The sequence below is a fragment of the Neofelis nebulosa genome, chromosome 17, assembly GCF_028018385.1.
Source record: "Neofelis nebulosa isolate mNeoNeb1 chromosome 17, mNeoNeb1.pri, whole genome shotgun sequence".
In the NCBI taxonomy this organism is placed as follows: domain Eukaryota; kingdom Metazoa; phylum Chordata; class Mammalia; order Carnivora; family Felidae; genus Neofelis; species Neofelis nebulosa.
The window spans coordinates 42,566,877-42,588,022 of NC_080798.1; the positions used below are offsets into that span (position 1 = coordinate 42,566,877).

Below are 21,146 nucleotides of genomic sequence, written 5' to 3' on the forward strand. Positions count from 1 at the left end.
CTCTTCAGCTTCCTGACTGAGCAGTGGGGCAGGACGGAGGCGGGCCAGCCTGGGCCTGGCCTAGAAAGACCCACACAGCTCTCCTCGGCACCCAGCCCCTCGGAGCCACCATGAGCCAGCCCCAACACCCTGGGCCGGGTAAGGCTGCTCCAGAGACCCTCCTGGGTGACCTCATCAGCTACTACCAAGAGGAGGCAGGGGCCGGCCGGCTCCGGGTCTGCAGGCAAGCAGCCCTCACCCACAGGGCCCGGCGGTTCTCCGACATGGGCCCCCCCCTTCAGCTCTATCTGCCTGAACTTGTGGCCTCCAATCTGCGGGCCACTCACTCCCAGGGGGCACCCAGCCCTACCCAGCCTGTCTGCTATGAACTGGTGCAGGCACTAGAGTTCCTGGAGCTAATATCTGTCAACCTACTCCTGTTTCCCTGGAGGAAGGAAATCAGGTCCCTGAAGGTAGGCACCACCATGCCTCTGAGCGAGGGGGTCTCGGGTTGGAGACGGAGCTCTGCCTCTGGGGGAAACAGCGTGTCCATCATGCCCACTGACTTTGGTCCCATTTTATAGTTGGATAAACTGAGAGCTAAAGAGGTTAATGCAACTTACCTATGGTCACCAGCTAGTAAGTAGAAGAGATAGACCTCAAACTCAGGCAGCACACCTTCCAACCGCTAAACTCTACTGCCTCTCTAAAGACAAGGAACCAAGGAGCTCATAATAAACAGGAGAAGGAGTCTAGCTTTGGAAAGCTTTAATCTCTTCTGACTCCAGGCCAGGACTCCTGGGTTGGGAGCCAGGATATCGGAGACTCACCCCAGCTCAGTCTCTTGCTATGTGACTTGCGACAGGTCCTGTCCTGTCTCTGGGCCTCAGTGTGCCCTTCTATAAAATGGGACGGAGGATAACATGATCATGGACCAGATGTCCCTTTGGCCAAATGCCCCAGCCCAACGGCTTCTCAGGAGCCTCCAGTGCCCCCCTGGGCATCGGCCCTTGGTCCTGCCTGGCCATTCACAGCCACTTTGCTGGGCTGTGTCCCACCTCTAATAAACATCCCTGTTTGTTCCAGACATACACTGGAAACTTTGCCTACCGGGTGCAGCCTGTGCTTTCTGAACAAACACTGCACACCATTCTGGGCAGGCTGGGCTATGTGGCCACCTCTCAGGCGGAGTTTTCGCTGGTCCAGGCCATCAGCAAGGAGGACGCCAAGCAAATGGTGTTTGAAATCTTCCTGGCGAGAGTTACATGTGAGGCCATTCTGGGGACCTCGAGCAGGCAGGTCCTGGGACTGGGCAGAGAGAAACCCTACCGCAGGCGCAGCTCCAAGAGAAAGCTGGCGAAGGCCCACAACTGCCCTGAGGGGGCCCAGCCAGACCCCCAAGAAGGGCTGGGATCTGAGAGGGCCCTGGCTGAGGGCCCTGACCATCAGAGCACTGTGCCAACGGCCCCGAGCCTGTCCGAGGTCTCAACATCCCCCCGCACCCTCCGTGCCAGCCCCCAGCTCCCCCTGGACTCCCAGCGCCGTGCCAGCACACGCTCGGACAGTGAGGAGTTCTTGACCTGCTACAGTGACCTTGTTCTGCACCGGACACCCCTGTTCCGCAGGGACTTTCCCCTGCGCGGCCTGAAGGGAGACCAAGCCCAGGGCCCAGCCCCGGCTCCCAGCCCACCTGCAGGTGAAGCGGTCACCTCCTTGGGCAGCAGCGGTGAGTGGTCCCTGGTCCCCAGTGCAGCTCCTGAGAGCAGAGTGGTCACCATCCCCAGGCAGCCCCGGCTGACACCAGGCCCCCAGTTGTCAGGGAAATCCTTGGACCCAAAGCCGGAAGCACAGCCGGAGCCGGCCACCCCTGACACAGACACTGTTCCTCCAAATACTTCCTCTGAGTTGGACGAGCTCTGTGCACACCTCTCCCACCTCCTCGGACCCCCAACTCTAGCAGACCATCCTGGGGGCCTCCCAGGCCCTGGGGTTGAGGACACTAGACAATCAGAACCTCTCACGGGGCCAGAGCCAGCCGCTGAGGCCGGTGGCCCAGACAGTAGGATCACCCAACTCTGGAGGCCTACTCAGAACCCCCTCATGTATGAGGGCCCCCGACACTATGTTCCCCCAGGGGAGCTGGAGGGGCCAGTTCTGACCCAAGAACACCACCCAGGCAATAGCTAAAAAATGTCACCCCTGGATAATACAGGGACAGAGACCCAGACTGCTCTTCCACCAGGGAAGCGACCCCTTGGAGAGGTGGCAGATCTGGAACCCACAGCTTGTCAGGAGTAGGGATCAATCTGCTAAGCAATCCATCTGGTCTCAAGTCCCACCTACTGACTGTGAGACTTTGGGCCACTCGCTCCGGCTCTCTGAGCCTTGTTTCCTCATCTGTGTGGTCGGACCTGCTCACAGGAGGCTGGGAAGTGTCCATGAGGTGAGGTGAGGTGGGCACAGTGCCCCTCGGTGCTTCCCTTGGCGGGGGGTGCTTCCGGTCCCTTCCCATCCTCACTAAGTGTGTGACCCTGGGCATCTCTGAGGGGCAGTTTCCTCCAGCATCCTCAAGGGAACTGTCACAGGACAGGTGAAGAAAGCTGTGTAGATAACTACACCCTTAATGCGCTTAGACTACTCTGTCAGCCTCCCTGCTCTGTCTGCTAACTTCTGGTTAATAGAGAAGAAAACCATTCCCGGGAGCGCAGGATCACACGCGGGCTCTGCATCCATGGGTTGGGGGCTCCACTCATATGGGCTGCGGCACCCCCTCCCCCAGCCATCTCTTGCCCCCACACGTGCACACGCACCTCACAAGTGGGCACATCCAGAGGTGCTGCTCTTCCCACAGTATTCCCACCCGCTCGCTCCAAGCAAATGACCCCATCTCTTTGTGAGCTAAAGCCAGAGAGGATCCTGTCTGAACCAAGTCCTGTGACTTTCTTGCTCAATTCTCCCCAGGGGCTCCCAAGGCCACACCAAGCCCCACAGGCCCCTCACTATCCTTTTGATCTCATTTCCTGCCTCTTTCCCCCCAGCCTACTGCAGACAAGACAAACTGGCCTCTTACAGGTTCTCAAACAAGCTAAGCCCACCCCTACCTCCCAGCCTCTGTGCAAACTGTTCCCTTTCCCCACTCACATCCCGTCTCTATCTTTCCTGTTATTCACAACTCACCTTAAATGTCACCTCCTGGAGAGGCCTTCCATGGCCACCCATCTATCACATCAACTTAGTTTTCTGCACAGACATTTTAAATGTACTTATTCATTTTCCATCCCCACCCCGGCCCTCCTAGAATATAAGCTCTTGGAGAAACTTCATCTTGTCTCATTCACCTCTGTTTCCAGGGATCCATCAAATGAGTAGAAAACATAGAAAATACAGATGGACATAAAAACAAATGCAGCAGTTACCATAATATCCACCACTGGGAGACACCCAATGTTAGGATGTTAACGCAATTCCTTCTGGTCTTTTTTTTCTAAATTTGGGATTGTAGTATTTACAGTGTTGTGTTCTGCTTTTCTTTACCACGAAGGGAGTTATTGTAATTAATTTTAGATTTAAAGAAAAGTTGTGAAATAAGGCAAGGAATTCCTTTGGAACCCTCACCTTGTGTCCCCTGAAAACGACATCTTATATAACTAGAGTATGATGATCAAGAACAGGCAATTAACACGAAGACAGTATGATTAACTAAACTACAAACCTTTTTTAAATGTGACCAGTTTTCCCATGACTATCCTTTCTCCATTCCAGGAACCTTTCCAGGACCCCACAGGGCATTTGTCCTTTTTCCTTCATCCCTGCCGGTCTCTGCCCCAGTCTGTTACAGTTCCTTAGCCTTAGTTTTGTCTTTCCTCATCTTGATGCTTTTGGTCAAAACTTAATACTGATTTTGTTGAATGTCCCTCAGTTTGAGTTTGTCTGTTTTTTTTCTTTTATAGTTGAAGTGAGGTTATGCATTTTTGGCAAGAATACTATTAAAAATGATGCTGTGTCCTCGGTGCATCTTACCAAAGGGTTCATCTTATTACTGGTGATACTAATGTGCTGCATCCCTGGAATAAACCGCTTGTCCTAGGAGCCCTGGTGCCTCTTACTGGAGAATGATGTTTAGACACCAAGACCCGGGTGCCAGGTGTGCTGTTACTGGGTGTCATTGCTTCCAAGCCCACTTGGGGGGCAGTCAGGAAACATATGGATGTGTACTAACCCAGGCATATACATATGTGAGTTTATTTCCAAATCTATATAGAATTTTAAAACCATGAGTGTTTATGGATTCCTCTGATTTTAAGCCAATGGCACAGGGTTGCTTCTACCTCACCCCTTTTACTTGTAAGTTCTTTCTGTAGAAGAGAATGAAACCTGGCTCTCTTAATCTACGGTCTACTTGTTTGTTCAGGTCCAATACTATAGTTTTAGAATTGCTGACCACACCTCCGTGAGAAACACTTTTAAAACTCTATCATAGCATTTATGAAGACTAATTTTCACCTTCACTCTCGCCGTATCAAGGTACTGTTTTCCACAGTTACTCAGGCGACTTCCTTACTTCCCCACCCCTCTGGTGTGGTCGTTTTTCACTTGTGATGCTCTTAGGGTCAGCTGTGTCTGTATTCCGTTTTCCATTCCCCCTACATCCTAGTTGATCCTGTTGGTTTATTTCGGGGGTAATGGGACACTTTTCTATGGTTCTAAGAGTCAGTTATACAAAAAGACACATTCACACAAGTGTCATTCCCTTCTCCTCCCTGCAACCACACCTCATCCTTCCCTCTCTACAGCCTCTGCCCACCAACCTATTTAGTTTCTGGATCATCCTTCATTTCCTTTGCATCTGTGTATTTTTTTAAAGTTTTTATTTATTTTTGAGAGAGAGACAGAGCACCAGCAGAGGACGGGCAGAGAGAGAGGGAGACACAGAATCCGAAGCAGGCTCCAGGCTCTGAGCTGTCAGCAAAAAGCCCAACATGGAACTCGAACTCACAAACAGTGAGACGTGACCTGAGCCAGAGTCAGATGCCTAACCGACTGAGCCACCCAGGCGCCCCTGCATCTGTGTATTTTCTTGGGTCTCTTCTTATACAAAGGGTAGTGTACCAGAGATACTCATTTGGACGTTGTTTTTCACTCAAGATTGCTTTATGTCCTGGAAATCATAACTGTTCAGAAAGAGCTTCTTCATTCTTTTTTTCACTCCACCGTGTGGCTGTGCCATAGTTTATCTGACACTCTGTTACGTACAGGTCTTTAGGCTGTTTCCAGTTATTTTGCAGTTAAAACCAATGCTGCAATAAATAACCTTGTGCATAGATATTTTTATATTGTAGAAAGTACATATTCGATACCACAAGCGGGATCCCTGGGTCGCAGTGTAAGTGCATACGTACTTTGTCGGATGTTGTCAAACTTCTCTCCAAAAGGGTTGTACGAAGTTACACTCCCACCAGCGATGTACGTGGGTACTTGTTCCCCACAGCCTCACCAGAAGAATGTGGTTTGTTTCCCCCCACACACCCCTGTCTGGTAGGTGAGTCAGTGTTCTTTCAGTCCGTCTGGGCTTTTATAACAAAATACTACACACCAGTGGCTTATACACAACAGAAATTTATTTCTCACAGTTCTGGAGGCTACAAGTCCAACATCATGGTGCCAGTATGGTGGTGTTCTGGCGAAGGTCCTCTGCCGGGCTGCAGACTGCAGACTGCCGACTTCTTGCTGTGTCCCCACACGGTGGAAGAGGCACAGGAGCTCTGTGGGGTTCTTTTACAACAGCACCGAATCTATTCATGAGGTTCCATTCTCACGCCTAATCTCTTCCTCTTGAAGGTCCCCTCCTAATACCATGGCCTTAGGCATTAAGTTTTCAACATATGAATGGGGCGTGGGAGGACTACAAATATTCAGATCATAGCATCTGCTTTTCTCTGAATGAATCTGAGTGTTTTTCACATGTTTAAGGGCCATTTTTATATCTTTTTTTGTAAATTGTCTTTCACATCTTTTCCTCGGTTTTCTATTTGGTTTTTGGTCCTTTGTCCTTCAATTTTAAAGAATTCTTCATGGATATTTAGGAATATTAGCCCTTTGTTACATATGTTGCATTTTTCTCCCAGTTTGTTAACTGTCTTTTGATTTTGTTCATGCTAGGTTTTATCACACAAGTTTTAAAATTTTTACTTAGCCAGAATGATTAACATTTGGTTGCCCCTGGATTTTGAATCATCATTAGGAAGCTTTCCCTACATCAAGGTTTTAGAGATGAATTCATCCACATTTTCTTCTGGTACTTGAATGATTCCAATTTCTACATTTAGATCCCTAACCCCTTGGGAGTTTATATGGCATTAAAATACGGATCTTTTATCTTTTTCCAAATGGTGACCTTAGCCACCATTTTTGTCAAAAAGTCCATCTTTACCCCAATGATTTGAGATGGCATCTTTATCATGTAAATTTCTGTATGTATTTACGTCTATTTCTGGGCTATTTTATTTCACTCTTCTACTTATCTATTCATGCATCAGTTCCACACTGTTTTAATGATACAGGTTTTACAGTATGTTTTACTGTCTAGTAAGGCTAGTTCTCCATCAGTTTTTCTTTTTCCAGTGGTTTCCTGGTTATTCCTTAATGTTTGTGTTTCTATATAAAATTTAGAATAATGTGTATAATTCCATAAAATAGACCGTGGTGTTTCTACCGAGATTGTATTAAATTTGTAATTTAATTTAAGGGAGAACAGACATCTTTACGTTGAGTCCCCCTATCCAAGAATGGGATGCCTTCACATTTGTTCGTCTTATTTGGTGTCTTTGAGGAGTGCTTTAGCATATTTCTTGTATGTTTCTGTATGTATCTTGTTAAATTTATTCCAAAGTATTTAATCTTCTTTGTTACCACTGTAAATGGGATTTTCACTACCGTTATAACCTGTTTATCATTTGCATATGCTAGTGTTGTATCCTGCTACTTCAGTAAAATTCTATAGTTGGTGTTGGTTTCATCACTGAGTCTTTGGTGTTAATTCTCTACCCCAACAGAAGGGAGTGCTGAGGCTGCAGGTGCCTTCCTGCCTTAGTGTGGGTTTTCTCAGGGATTATTTCAGGATGGGGGGTAGCTATGAGGAGCTAAACTACACGCTTCATGAGTGGAGGGAGGTGTCTGTCCTGGCCACCAGTGTGCACCTGTCAGCCAGCACAGGGTCTGGCATACGGCTGACTCAGGGCAAGTGCTGTCAAAAGACAGGGAGAGAATCGAGGCCTGCTGACAGACTGCCTGGGGACAGACTGCAAAGATGCTGAAATAATATTTCCCCCATAGCCCTGATAAACAATCCCCCCTCCAGGAAGGTGCAAGAGTGTCTGGTCTCCTCTCCAGCCAACTACAGAGACGTGGAAAGGGTTTGAAGGAGCAAGAACACCTGGGGTCTGGCACCGCTCCAGACCCTCTGTGTGCATCACTCATTTAACTCACCCCTTTGTAGTCTGTGCAGCCTCTCTCCTCGTGAGGGAGAAAACAGAATCCCAGTGTCCAAAGGAGGAAGAAACAGAACCAGAGAAGCAAGGTGACCTGCCCCAGGTCTTGCAGCCAATAACCGGGGAAACTGGGATCCCAGCCCATATTCTGACCCCAAAGCCCAAGTCCCATCCACAAAGCCAAGTGGATCCCAAAAGGTAAGATTCACTGAACACTTAACAACTGGTCACTGTTCATTTTCCTGGGCATTTCCTAAGATGAGCCTGGAGTTGCCAACATCTACCCATCCCTGGCTACAAATAAACCTGCTCTGTGCCTTAGGGAAAGGGTGAGTGAGAGGTCACCTGAGCCCATGGGGAAAGAGGTCTGCCGGCAAATAAGCAAGACAACCATTCGTTTATTGTGTAAGGAACTCCAGGGCCTTGCTGGTGCAAGAAGCAGTGTCATTTCTCACGGCCTGAGGAGCAGTTATGTCTCTCCCAGCTCTCCCTCTCAGGCCTCAGGATGCCAGGTGCAGACCCAGAGTCCCCACGAGAAACAGGAGCATTTATAAAAAGAAAAGAAAGGCCAGTTGGTTGCCCCATACTCTGCTATTCTAGAAAGGTCATGAGGCACTTTACAGAGGTAAAGTCCCGAAGGTCAGCCTCAACCAGGCCTGTGACCTGAACAGATACATCAAGGTGGTCCCAATTAATTGGTGAGAGCGTGTGCCCACGCTGCTCTGACAGAAAGTGCCACTCACTGCAGCTGCTGCCATTACTCGGCCAACGAACTGCATTCCAGTCAGTTTTCCAGGAAACATCAGGTGAACTAACATTTATGGGACACTTACTGCCTACCAGGCCCTGGTCCAGACCCCTTCCATATGCCGGGTCAGTTATCCTCACAGCCCGGAGAAATGAGCAATGCTCCCATTTGATAGATATGATAACCAACACTCACAACACATTCAACCACCACCAAGATGCCAAGTTTTCTTGGAACTCTGGGATGTCCAGTCCTAGAAACTTTAAACCCAGGGAGTTCCCTGGACTCATCACTCCCGGGAATGGTGTTAGAAAACAGTCTCAGGCCCACCCCAGAACTGGATTCCACTCAATTGGAAACTCTGTGGGTGGACGTGGTAATCCATGTTTCAACATGCCCTCTGGGGATTCAGATGTACTGAACCTGGAGAACCAAGAGCTAGAGATTCCCAAAGGGCACAAAAGCCAAGAGTCATCAGCAGCTGCAGACTCCCTAAAACAGTGCTTTTCCCAATGTGTGTCCCGAGGAACCCTGGCACTTCTGGAGATTGTTAATGGATATCCCCCAAATGAGGGGTTCTACTGTCAATGAGTCTGAGAGTCCCTGGCTTACATAAGGGTGAAAAGGTGTTTTTCTCACAGGACTGCTTGAGTTTATCTAAACTAATGTATCTTGTGCATCTTAGAGAAAATACCCAGGTGGTGCTTCCCAAATTTCCTGGACTACGGAACCCTCTTTTCTCAGAACACCTGTTACTCTCTCCTACAACACCTGTGTTCCACGGACCCCAGCCTTGAAGAACAACAAGCCAAGAAATGCAGAAATTCGGGAAGAGAGCAGCAAAAGTGGATACCCACTCTGGATTCCGCAAGACTAGCTCTCTCTTAGCTTCTGTTTAATGACAGCCTTTGGCAAGCTCACTATCTTATGTAAACTAAAGGAACACAGAGTTCACTCCGCCTTCTTAGAGGAGCTGCGGGGTTGGAGTTATTAGGAAAAGAAAGCCCTGTGCCAGTGACCCTGGGGCCCTGGGTGAGTAATCCACCACCAAAGCCCAGAGGCACCAGGCGGGGTATTATTATTATTAGATTTCCAACAATGGAGGGCTGACATTTCCAAAAGCTCGTCAATTACTTTAATAACTGTAATTCTTCTGGGTGGAGAGGCCACAGGGATAAGTATTACTCATTCCACAGATATGTGAGCATTTGATGTGAGCGCCCCCATCCGGCCCCAGGGCTCTAGGAAAACAAGATGGCACAGATTCAACAGCACCCAGGGGGTGGGTAGGTTCTGGAAACGCCTTCTACCTTTTCTCAGAGTTGTACACACTTCAATCCTTCCCCAGGTCTGATGGTTGGGGGTCTGGGGGAGTCCCGGCTAAAGGTCTCCAACTGATATATCTCACAGGCAGGGACGGGTACACTTATCTAGGTAAGCAGCTCAGGTGGAAATGAAAGAGGACATTCTTTCCCAGGAACCACGGTTTAGGGAGGGCCTCCTGAGAGCCAAGCTGTGGGAGTGCATTATACTGGTGGCCTCTGCCCTTCCCGGGCTACACCCAGCGCACGAGGCGGGTCGAGCTGAGGACACTGTGGTCCCTGGCAGTGAGGGTGAGGTGATGTGAGGGCACAAAGGAGGGAAAGAGGGTACCACAGCACTGACACCACATCTGTGGCCCAGCCTGTGGGTCCTGACTTCCTTCCTGTCTTTCCCCCACCTCTAAGGCCTCTAGAAAAATCCTGTTAGAACCTTCTGGCTTATCTTAGTTGTGCCTTGCAAAGGTCCTCATCCACATGAGAATTAAAGTATGAATGGGGGACAGGCAATATGTCCTGATGCCTTCATTAGCCAGCGTAGGAACTCTGGCACCATCTTGGACAGGGAAGTCCCTGGAGGAAGGAAGCCACAAACCAGGAAGTTGAGCTGGGAACAGAAAGCCAGAGAGAGCCCGGGATCCCATGTCCTCGGAGCCACCATACCAGTCCTGGATCACCCACCTCTGCCCTTTTACGTGCGACAGAAATACACTTCTATCTCATTTTTTTTTTAATCACCAGGTACATGAACTATTTCTGAATGATTCTAATCATGCTTTTGCATATAAAATTAAAAATATGAAGTATAAATCAGAATTATTTCACTAAACATGCTGAGTACAAGAAGATGTATATGCTATTAAACATTTTTTTTTTTAATTACCAAGGGTCAAAGCCGCTGAGGTGGCTCTGGGGTATACTCATGCAATGCTCTACAGAACCCCACCTCAGGGTAAGAATGGGGCAACACCAATAAATCTGGAACATCACTGCCCTGGCTTGCCCTGTCAGCAATTCAAGGAGCCAGCCCCTGCCATGCCCCTCTGAGCCATTCCTGGGAGTCCCTGAGGAGTGCCTCCCTCAGCTCTAAAAACTAGGTGTCGTGCCTACCGTGTGCCATCTGCCCTTTTCCTGCCCTGCTCCATGACTCCTGATGTCACCAGCCCTGCCTGCCACATGGGGAAGGCAAGCCTCATATGTGCAAGCTGAGCACCAGCCATTTTGTGTGACATACGTGGGCTGGGAGATTTTTGCCACCTCCACTGGCCGCTGCAGGTACACGGCATCCTGTCCGTGGTGCCAGAGCAAGAGGATGGCGAGCTTTTTTGGACCCAAACCTCCCATGTTAGGAAAGACGGGGTTTAGAAAACGAAACCACATTATCCTACTGGCAAAAGGATGCTGCAGGGAGCTAAAATCACTGGCCTAGGAAGCACTCCAAAGTTAACCTCAGGTTTTCAGTGAAGAATTTATTGGCTACTACAGAGCAAGATTTTATTTATTTTTTAAAATTACATTTCCCCCAAAACAGATGCTCAAATTAAGCTGTGGGGAAAACACTGGACTGTTCATCTACAAATTCCCAGAGACTTCCCTGGCCCGTCAAGATCCCCGGTAGCACAGGCTCTCACCTCCCCTGGGCATCTAGTCAATCACTGACATTTGGACTGAGAGGCTCATCCCCACGGGGCTGCCCCTCATCCTGCCCGCGTAGCCCAAGATTTGGTCCAGGAGTCACAGTCTTGCCCCCTTAGTGCTCCCTCTGGAACTGGACCACCAGAGCACCTGTAACCCACGCAGAGTCAGACAGCTGCATGCACAGGTGCCACACTCCCGCAGAGGCCATGGCGAGGCCTTCCAACCTGCGTTTACACCAACCGCTGCTCAGGAGAGCTGAGGCCTGCTTCCCCAAAGCTCACAACCGGCCCTTCTCTGTGTCGACAACAGTCTTCTGATCTCCACCCACCTCCAAAATATCAGGAGTACCAGTGCTCCAAGAGCCTTTGCTTGCGAGCCCTGACCTTCTTGTCCAGACTGTCTCCTAAGAGAATGTTATTTCTCTCTGCTTCCCACTGGACTCAAGAGGCAGCTATGGCTGTGATGTATTGTTACAGCTGAGAGAAGCTAAGATATATTCTGAACCAATAAAGATGAGTTCATGCTCTATGATCCAAGGTGTCCCCTTCATGGAAAAACATTTCAAAAAGACTTAAGGCCACTCAGACCTCTCCCACAGCCCACAGACTCTCAGTAATTCCAAGGGCAAAGCTCCTCACACAGGCCATCACAAGGTAAGAGAGCTTCAGAAGCCAGGGCGCTGGTGCCCCTTGCCCCAGCTTGGCACCGGGCAAACCACCCAGGCACCAAAAGCCACGTCCCTGACATGGAATTGGCAGCAGCTCAGGCAGGCCTTTGTCACCAAGGACACCAAGCACCGTGCAGAAGTCAAAGCACGATTCCCTCAAGGACACGGAAGTCCAGATGATGAGGTGGGAAATGCCGCAGCAGCCTCATGCTGGGAAAGCACCGGACGCTGGGCTCAAGCCAAACACAGCACAATTTTGTGAAGGTCCAGGAATGCTGACTGTCCCCGAGAACCGCTCACATAATGAGAAAATGAGGATGCTGGCTCCACGCACTGCTGGCTCTCCCCACACAGACGTGAGATCTCCAGCAAGGGAAGACAGGCTCTCAGGATGACAGGCAGAGAACGTTTCAGAGTCACCTAAAGTCTGAACTGTGCCAACTCCATCGTCACTGGCTGTGTGACCCAGGGGAGTCCCTTGGCCTCGCTGAGCTTCAACTTCCTCCCTGGGATGTAAGGGTGACTACCCCACCCTCCTGCGTGGCGGGGAAGGGTTAGGGACTCCAAACCCAGCATGAGGTCAGGAGGCTCTTCCCTTAATCAGAGGGACCCAGCAGTGGGAAACCACCAGGAGAGGCACTGGGGGAATGAATGCAAGGCTACGACCACCAAAGGGCATGACAAACCCACTGGTCCCATTTGTCATTTACCTGCAAGGACCAGAGACCCAGGATGAAGACACTGGCAAAGAGGAAGAGACCATCAGGAAAACAATGTGGCCAAATATAAAGCCCTCCCGGAAGTTGATTTTCCCAAATTGCTCCTAACAGCTAACTTGGCAGCAGTGGGCATTTTTCTGGCATGATCTTTCCTGTCCTATGAGCCATGTTTCTGATTCTCTGGAGTTAGTATGCGGTCCCGGTTTTGTTCAAAGAGTTCTAACATTTTCTTCCTGTCGTGGTCAGCCTCAATCACCTGGAAATTAAACACATGGATCACCGGGCTGCACTTGACCTCAACATCCTCCTCCCTTCACGATGAAGAGGGGGAGAGGGAGAGACAGGCAGGATGAAGCGGGAGAGGCAGAGAGAAGCCCAAGGTCACAGGCAGAGAAATGGAAGCATAAAAGCAAAACAGCACCCGGTTCTTGGTCAATTCATATTCTCAACTGTGTTTTCACTTAAGAATCCACTACAGCTGTCCCTGTGGCCAGCCCACGAATGATGGGGTTTTTTTCCCCATCATGTTATATTATCCAATCATGAGGGGGAAAAAATAGATTTTACTTCTTCAAAACTCCAGCACAGTAATATCTCACTTTTCAGCAACCTCATGGCCCGCGAGCACCATGAGTAGAAGTATGTGAGAAGCCCAAACAGATGTCCCTCAGGCCATGCACCAAAGTCTGTGTGCGGCCCTCCCTTGCATCCCACACTGTGCACGCATTCCTGACAGTCTTAGCACCCATCTGCCTGCCTCAAGAAATTCAGCAGCAGCAAATCGGAAAACGAGGGGACAGGGAAGCAGGGAAACACGGATGGGGCAGAAACGGCGACACAGTTAGAAGTGGAGTGTGTCAGCAGGAGAAAAGGGGGCGGCTATACAAAGCCAACGCGGGAGCTCAAACACGTGAGTGGTGTGGGGCAAACAGTCCTACACACCTCAGCACCTCCTAAGGGCATCGCTGGGTAACTGCCCAGGACAGCAAGTGGTGCTCCTCCAGACGCCCTGGGTCACCAAGAAAGGGGGCAGTGAGGCTCTGCGCCTGCTATCCACTGAAGAAGGGACGGCTGCATCGCAAAGACCACCAGCTCGAGTGCTTAAAGCCAAAACGTACGTCTAGAGGCTTCAGCCATGGGGGACACTCCTTCCCTGGTGAGGCTGGATAAGTGAGATGCTACTGTGGCCACCGGTGTAATGACACTGGGACAGGTCACCTTCTCTCAGGACTGTCAGCAACTAACTCTGAGACTCAGTCCAGAATGGGGACCGGGCCAGAGAAAGAGCCCTTTCCACCCTCCCTGCTTCCTCCTTCTCGATCCTCCAGCTATGAAGGAACTCGGGCTTCCCCGGACTACAGAGTGGCTGACATTCCCTGGGTCACTCCTCCTTCTAGAAAAGTCTCCTGCCCTGCCAGGGGAACTTACCAGAACAGGGGCTGCCACAGGGAAAAGGCCTCCTTTGAAGAGCCACTCCTCATAGAGGCGGTGAAGAGCATCCAAGTATTCCTGCCAGGAAACACACACACACAGACACACACAGACACAGGCTGTCAGGAGCAGGGAAGGGGACAAACCTCTCCACCAAGGGTCTTAGGCAGGGGGGTGAATGTTGATGACCACAGGGCAGCGGCTTGGACAAAGGAGCCTACAACCACTGACCTGGTCCAGGCGGACAGCAGTAAATGCAGCGGCTCCCTCTGCCAGCCAGCTCGGGCAGGGCAACGGTCAGAGGCTTCACTAGGGCCGTGGGCTCCACCCCTCCCTGCTCCACTGGTGCCTTACGCACACCCTCCCACCTCGCTTCTCACAGTTCCTGCAACTTCTCCAGCAGCAGGGCCATCAGCTCCTTCATGGTGGAGCCCACAGCTGCCCCACAGCTGGACAGCCCAGCCCTGGGCAGCCTCTGACCCCTCCACTCTGACCTTCCCTCCAAGAGGACGATGACCCTCACTGGCCTAGGGAATCCCATTCCTGCTGCTCCTACTCCCTAGATGACTTACAACCTGTGGACCCTCTAGACCATGAAGACCAATTTCATTTAAAAATTTTTTAATGTTTATTTATTTTTGACAGAGAGAGAGAGACACAGAGCATGAGCAGGGGAGGGGCAGAGAGAGAGGGAGACACAGAATCTGAAGCAGGCTCCAGGCTCTGAGCTGTCAGCACAGAGCCCGACACAGGACTCGAACTCACAGACTGCAAGATCATGACCTAAGCCCAAGTCGGACGCTCAACCGACTGAGCCACCCAGGTGCCCCATGAAGACCAACTTCAGAAAGCCCCACGAGGTGGAACCCAAGGGAAAAGAGGCCCGGACATGCCCCTAAGCCATCAGTGCCTCTGCACAGGCAGGACTGGACAGCACACACTTCCACACGCACAGGCCAAGGTGCTTTGGCTGCCCGTGACCACCTCCCCAAGCAGCAATTTACTGCCAGCCTGGAAGTTCTTACAGAAACCGCACTGACAGCTTTTCATCCACCACTGAGTTCTCCCTTGGCAACAACAGGTTTGTCCTATAGGCCACGTCAGAAATGTTAGGATAATGGCTTGGCTAATGGCTTAGAGGCACTCCAGACTTGTCATTTCTTCAGAACATCTGTGTCACTGCACAGAGTGGCCATGCCCTACCTTGGCATGGCCCAGCCCCACTCCACTGCACCCTTCACTCCTGTCTCTGGATTTCAAAGGAGCTGCCTAGAGAGAGGCCCATGCCTTCACGGCTGGAATCAACCTTTCTGGTGCCCAAGGAAAACAAAGCTAGGCAGGCCTCAGGAGCAGGACAGGTCTTCCAGGGCCCCAAGTCCAGCCCATCCTGAGCTCAGACCCCCATGACACCCCAGTAAATGCCTGCCAGCCTCTGTCTGTGTACCGCCAGAGGCATTCGTGTAGGGCATTCAGTTCAGTACTAACTGAGCAACTCCTAGGTGCCAAGTCCTGGGAAACATGCTGGGGATGCAAAGGGAATAAGATCTAATCTTAAAAAGCTCACATTTTGATGATAGATGGGGAACAAACATACAGACAAATAGTTTCAGTATGCTTGTCCTTAGGGCTGTGATCATAATACACCCAGAGGCTAGAGGAGCACAATGGAGGGAAGGTCAGGGAAGGTCTCCTGGAGAAAGTGACATCTGAGCTGAACTTGGAAGGCAAAAGAAACCACCATACAAAGGCACATTTATGTAACTACATGGTGAGTGTGTGTGTGTGTGTGTGTGTGTGTGTGTGTGTAGCCACAACTAGTCTCTATGGCCAGAGCATGAAAAGCAGGAAGTGGAGGGAGATAACACCAATCGGGCAGTTGGGACTTCAGCCTAGACAGCGGCAAGGCACTGAGGGCTTATGGCTGGGAAACTGCATGAATGGCATTCTATACTGGACACATCACCCAAGCAGCAATGTGGAGACCAGATTTTGGAGGGAACGTGCGGAGTGAAGGACCAGGACAAGGAAGGCAGTCCAATGGCTACAACAGTCCTGACTACAGTCCATGTGGCCCTGAGCCAGGACCCAGAAGGGCAAGATGCTGGGCAAGTCGTAGAGAAGGCCACCGCCAAGCCCAGCACTGCACTAAGCACTGGGGATGCAGTGCAGGTGGGAGGGCACGTTCTAGCGAGGACCCAGAGCTGGGCACAGAGGCAGGTCACCTTCAGGAGGTGGTCAGGACGAGCCCTGGGGGCACCTGGACAGGGAGTGGAGAAGGGACGCCTCTGAGCACAGAGGGCGCCAAGCAATGAGTCCTGAGCCACAGGAAGTGAGGTCGGTCTGGACTCTGCACAGGGTCTCCAGCCACAGAGGAAGTCAGAGTTTACCCTCCTGCATGCTCAGTTCCTGCTTCTTCCTCTGTGACAACAGCACAGTGACCTCACAGAGGGAAGGGCCAGGCTGCAATGGACATGGTTTCCCGGTCATTTTGAAGCAGGTTAAAGAGGGCTCTTACCAGGGAAATGACTGTCTCCTCCTCCCTGCATCTCATCTGTAACCTCTGATAACAGGTCTCAGGGGTGGTCCGGAGATAAACTGAAATTTAAAAAAAATCATACATGGTTCTAATTACTCTGGTTCATGGCTTGGAAGTCAAAGCCGAGGGGAGGGGGAAGGAAGGTGTGTGGGCAAGACGTGGAGAGAAACATCTGCCAGCAGCTCTGAGCAGAAGACACAGACCACAGCCAGCTCACAGCCCAACCACTCACCAGCTGTGTGGCCTGACAGGCATTTTGACCCTCATCCCAACTTTAATTTTCCTTCCATGTCACCAGCCCCACAGGGTTGTTCTGAGGGTGAATGAGCTTCCATGCATACACAAAGCTTAGCACAGGGTCTGGCACAGTGGGTCCAGCCAAGCACATCCTCACTGGGGGAGGAAGGTCGGGAGGGGCCTCTCACCTATCAAATCAATGGACACGTCGATGTTCCTCACAATCCAATCAAACCATTCTGCCAGAATCACATAGTCCACTTCAGGCATCTTCCCACTATAATGAGAGTTATTAGGGTTTTATTCATCAGAAGGACCTGTGGATGGCTTCCGTATAAAGGGCATGACCCAGGGCACAATGGTATAGCGCGATCCATGTGATACTGGGCCCGAAGCACCTTGGACCCTCCACCGCTGGGGGACAGCTTATGGTCTAATGCAGCAAGAGTCATGGAACTGTTCGATGGGAGAGCTCATTTGGGATCTGAACTACAGGCAGAGAAAGGGACTCTGAAGCCTGTCCCCAGAGAACAGGGATAGCACTCAGTTTGGAAGGTGGAGCAGCAAATCAATTCCACCTCTAGAAGTTTATTTCATGGAAATAATCATGGATGTCCACCACAGCACCCCCTAAAACAATGAAAAGCGAAACCTTGGTCCGTTGACAGAACAGCAAACCATGCAGTGACTGAAAGACAACATTGTAAAATAATACTTAATGACATGGAAAATGCTCACAATCGAATGTTCCATGAGAACAGCAGGACAAAAAACTGTATATAGTATGACCCAACTGTATTTTCACAAGAATCCGTTCACACATTATGAAAAAAGACTGTGAAGAAAAACAGCAAAATGCATACAGTGCTTTTTTCTCTGAGCTGTGGGACCAGAGGGGACTGTGTTTTCTTTCTACCTTTCTGTATTTTCCAAAATCAGCAACATATTCGTTCTCAAATCAAGGGTTGGGTGGAGGGGAAATAACTACATATTTAAAATGTGAACTGAAAAAGGAAGGAAGGAAGGAAGAATTCAAGACAACAGTCTGAGCATCCACGAGGCCTGGCGTCTCTCCCCGGCTCCAGCGGGTTTCCCGCGCCCCAAGAGGAAACCAACGGGAAGAGACAGAGGAATGGCAGCTAGAGGGCACAGGCCTGTCAAAGGCCTGGTGATCTGCCAAGGCCCAGGAGAGGAATTCTCCCTTGTAACACCCTACCTACCATCTTGGATCCACTCAGAACAGGGTCTGGAAGGACTGGCTACAGGAAAATGGTCGTGCCTGGGCCCCAGGGTGCACAGGGGGCTTCTCGTTGCCCATGAACAGTGGGGGTAAGAGAAGAGCCCAGTGGAAGGGCGGTCTAGAGCTGGCCCCCTGCCAGGCGCTGTGAATGGACTCCCACCTGATGGGGAAGAGGGATGCAGGGATGGGCATGGACAGAGATAAGAACTCAGACAGTTGGAGGGGGGGTGCTCTGGGGGACGAAGGGCACAAGCAGCCCTGCCTGGGGCCCAAACGACAGGGCATGGCACAAACTGGACAGGGACACTGCCCCTAGTCCCTGAGACACCACGATATCTTCAGGGGAGAACAGCTAGCTGTGCCTGGGCCGAGCAGCAGGAAAGTGTACGGTGCCTGAGAGAACAGTGGGGACAGAGGGGCAGCTGCCGATGCCTTAGGTCTTCAGGCATCAGATCTCAGCCAAGAGACCTGATTAACATGCGAGGGCTCTTGGAATGAGTGGGTGGAGGAGGGTGGTTGGAAGAAGTCCCACAACACTGCAGAGAGGACCCGAGCCAATGCAATCCAGGAACTAAAGGTAACGACTTTGTGACCACAGGCTGGTATGGTGTGAGGACAGGTGGCTGTCTCTTCTCTTATGTCCTTATAGCCCATTATTGGGGTGCCTGGGTGGCTCAGTCGGTTAAGCATCCGACTTCAGCTTGGGTCATGATCTCACCACCTGTGAGTTCAAGTCCCACATCAAGCTCTGTGCTGACAGCTCAGAGCCTGGAGCCTGCTTCAGATTCTGTGTCTCCCTCTTCCTCTGCCCCTCCCCTGCTCATGCTCTGTCTCCCTCAAAATTAAGTAAACATTTAAAAAACAAATTAAACAAAAATGAACTACTGGGACCTCATCAAAATAAAAAGCTTCTGCACAGCGAAGGAAACAATCAGCAAAACTAAAAGGCAACCGATGGAATGGGAAAAGATATTTGCAAATGACATATCAGATAAAGAGTTAGTATCCAAAGTCTATAAAAAACTTATCAAACTCAACACCCAAAAAAACAAATAATCCAGGGAAGAAATGGGCAAAAGTCATGAGTAGACACTTCTCCAAAGAAGACACCCAGATGGCCAACCAACACATGAGAAAATGCTTAACATCACTCATCATCAGGGAAATACAAATCAAAACCACAATGAGATACCACCTCACACCTGTCAGAACGGCTAACATGAACAACTCAGGCAACCACAGATGTTGGCGTGGATGTGGAGAAAGAGGATCTCTTTTGCATTGCTGGTGGGAATGCAAGCTGGTGCAGCCACTCTGGAAAACAGTATGGAGGTTCCTCAAAAAATTAAAAATAGAACTAGCCTATGACCCAGCAATTGCACTACTAGGCATTTATCCAAGGGATACAGGTGTGCTGTTTCAAAGGGGAACATGCACCCCCATGTTTATAGCAGCACTATCAACAATAGCCAAAGTATGGGAAGAGCCCAAATGTCCATCGATGGATGAATGGATAAAGAAGATGCGGTATATGTATACAATGGAGTATTACTCGGCAATCAAAAAGAATCAAATCTTGCCATTTGCAACTACGTGGATGGGACTGGAGGGTATTATGCTAAGTGAAATTAGTCAGACAAAGACAAAAATCATATGACTTCACTCACATGAGGACTTTAAGAGACAAAACAGATGAACATAAGGGAAGGAAAGCAAAAATAATATAAAAACAGGGAGGGGGACAAAACAGAAGAGACTCATAAATATGGAGAACAAACTGAGGGTTACTGGAGGGGTTGTGGGAGGGGGTATGGGCTAAATGGGTAAAGGACACTAAGGAATCTACTCCTGAAATCATTGTTGCACTATACACTAACTAATTTGGACGTAAATTTGAAAAAACAAAAAATAAAATTAAAAAATAAAATTAAAAATAAAAAAACATTAAAAAAAACTTAAAAAAAAAAAAAGTAGCCCATTATTTATTCAGGCCTGAGTGTTCCAGGGAAACCTGACCCCACCCCAAGCTTCTGGGGAGGCCCAGTTGGTCTAAGGGAAGTACTGTCCTCTCACAAGCTGCACCAATCAGTACAAGGCATCCCCTGGCCACACCGGCCCAGCCTGGGCCAGTGAGACATGAGGGAGGCCTGCAGGGGTTGATAGAAACCATGCTTTCTCACACTCAGAGGAAAGCCACTGGCAAGGCACCTACTCTGGCTAGCAAGTGAGAAACCTGGTTCTGCCACAGCCATTTCGTCACCATGGAGGAATCATATTGAGGATATGAACGAGACACAAGAGTAGGAAAACAAGGCTGGAGCCACTGAATGAAACCAACCCTGCCTGCCATTAAGATAACCACTAATGACCTCATCCTTCGGGTTACTTGGAGCTGGGTTTCAGTTAGTCGCAGCTCAGAGTATCTGATTTCAGGAAACCAAACCACTCTCTCTTCATGTGTTTTCCTTCACTGGGAAACAAAGTTTCGTTGTCCAGAACAAAACTGACTGAGGGAAGGAGGGTTTCCCGAATGCAAACTGCTAATCGGCCCCTCCCCTTCTCCACTAAAACACAGACCAAATAGCCTGAAGGCACAGAACAGACTAGCAACCTAGGGCTGTGGACTAGTGAGCAGGGCCAGAGGCAGAACTGCCCAGTGCCTCCCAAGTCACTGATGCTTGCTGGACAGTCAGGTGTCATACTTTGCCCTGCAGAACTTCACATGTGTCTGCAAGGCTCAAGGCAGATTTTGCCAAATCCCAGAGCTGGGAAGATCCCGGAAGCTGGAACTGCTGAATTTAGTCACCATGCAGAACACATGCAGCACAGTGTTAACTGAAAAACCAGACCAACACTACCAGAAAAAAGGGTCACGATGTGCATGGAAGGACGCAGAGACATGGGGATGGGGCTCACATCTGCGGGGGTCTCTGGAGCCTGCCTGAGAGCCACTATTCCCCTGGAAATCAGTTCCAGATGATCTCAGGACACTTCCTGAGGGGCACAGGGGCCTCCTGGTCCCACCCCAACCCAGCCCAAACTGGCAGCTTCCCCCACAGACAGGAAGAAGGATATCCCTTTCCAGCGCTCTCCTGGAGAGGTCCTCCGTGGCGGCAGCCTCCCTGCCAGCCAGGTTGGCAGGAAG

General features: G+C 50.2%; 2 protein-coding genes across 8 annotated transcripts in view; one reads left to right on the top strand and one right to left on the bottom strand.

Annotated features, from left to right (window-relative positions):
* The first annotated feature begins 55 nt into the window (after window positions 1-55).
* Window positions 56-6,992, top strand: LOC131499127 (spermatogenesis-associated protein 2-like protein). The gene is made up of 2 exons (XM_058706891.1): window positions 56-452; window positions 1,066-6,992. The coding sequence occupies exons 1-2, from the start codon at window positions 111-113 to the stop codon at window positions 2,164-2,166; spliced, it is 1,443 nt and encodes a 480-aa protein (XP_058562874.1). The 5' UTR covers window positions 56-110; the 3' UTR covers window positions 2,167-6,992.
* Window positions 6,993-7,846: 854 nt separating this feature from the next.
* TK2 (thymidine kinase 2) overlaps window positions 7,847-21,146 on the bottom strand; it is a 32,262-nt gene continuing 18,962 nt past the window's right edge. For 6 of the 7 annotated variants that reach the window (XM_058706898.1, XM_058706895.1, XM_058706897.1 and 3 more), the window contains 4 exons: window positions 16,950-17,038; window positions 16,504-16,583; window positions 13,986-14,066; window positions 7,847-12,813 (listed from right to left, as the gene is read on the bottom strand). In XM_058706898.1, the coding sequence (XP_058562881.1) occupies window positions 12,715-12,813; window positions 13,986-14,066; window positions 16,504-16,583; window positions 16,950-17,038 (349 nt within the window). In that variant the 3' untranslated portion in view covers window positions 7,847-12,714. Of the gene's footprint in view, window positions 12,814-13,499; window positions 13,567-13,985; window positions 14,067-16,503; window positions 16,584-16,949; window positions 17,039-21,146 lie in introns of all 7 variants that reach the window. The other variant, XM_058706894.1, reaches the window with a different exon arrangement.

What these genes read in the sequence shown, in the direction of transcription:
- LOC131499127 (XM_058706891.1), top strand. Translation starts at nt 111, where the DNA reads ATGAGCCAGCCCCAACACCCTGGGCCGGGTAAGGCTGCTCCAGAGACC. An exon ending in AGGAAATCAGGTCCCTGAAG is followed by an intron (nt 453 to 1,065) that starts GTAGGCACCACC and finishes TGTTTGTTCCAG; the next exon opens with ACATACACTGGAAACTTTGC.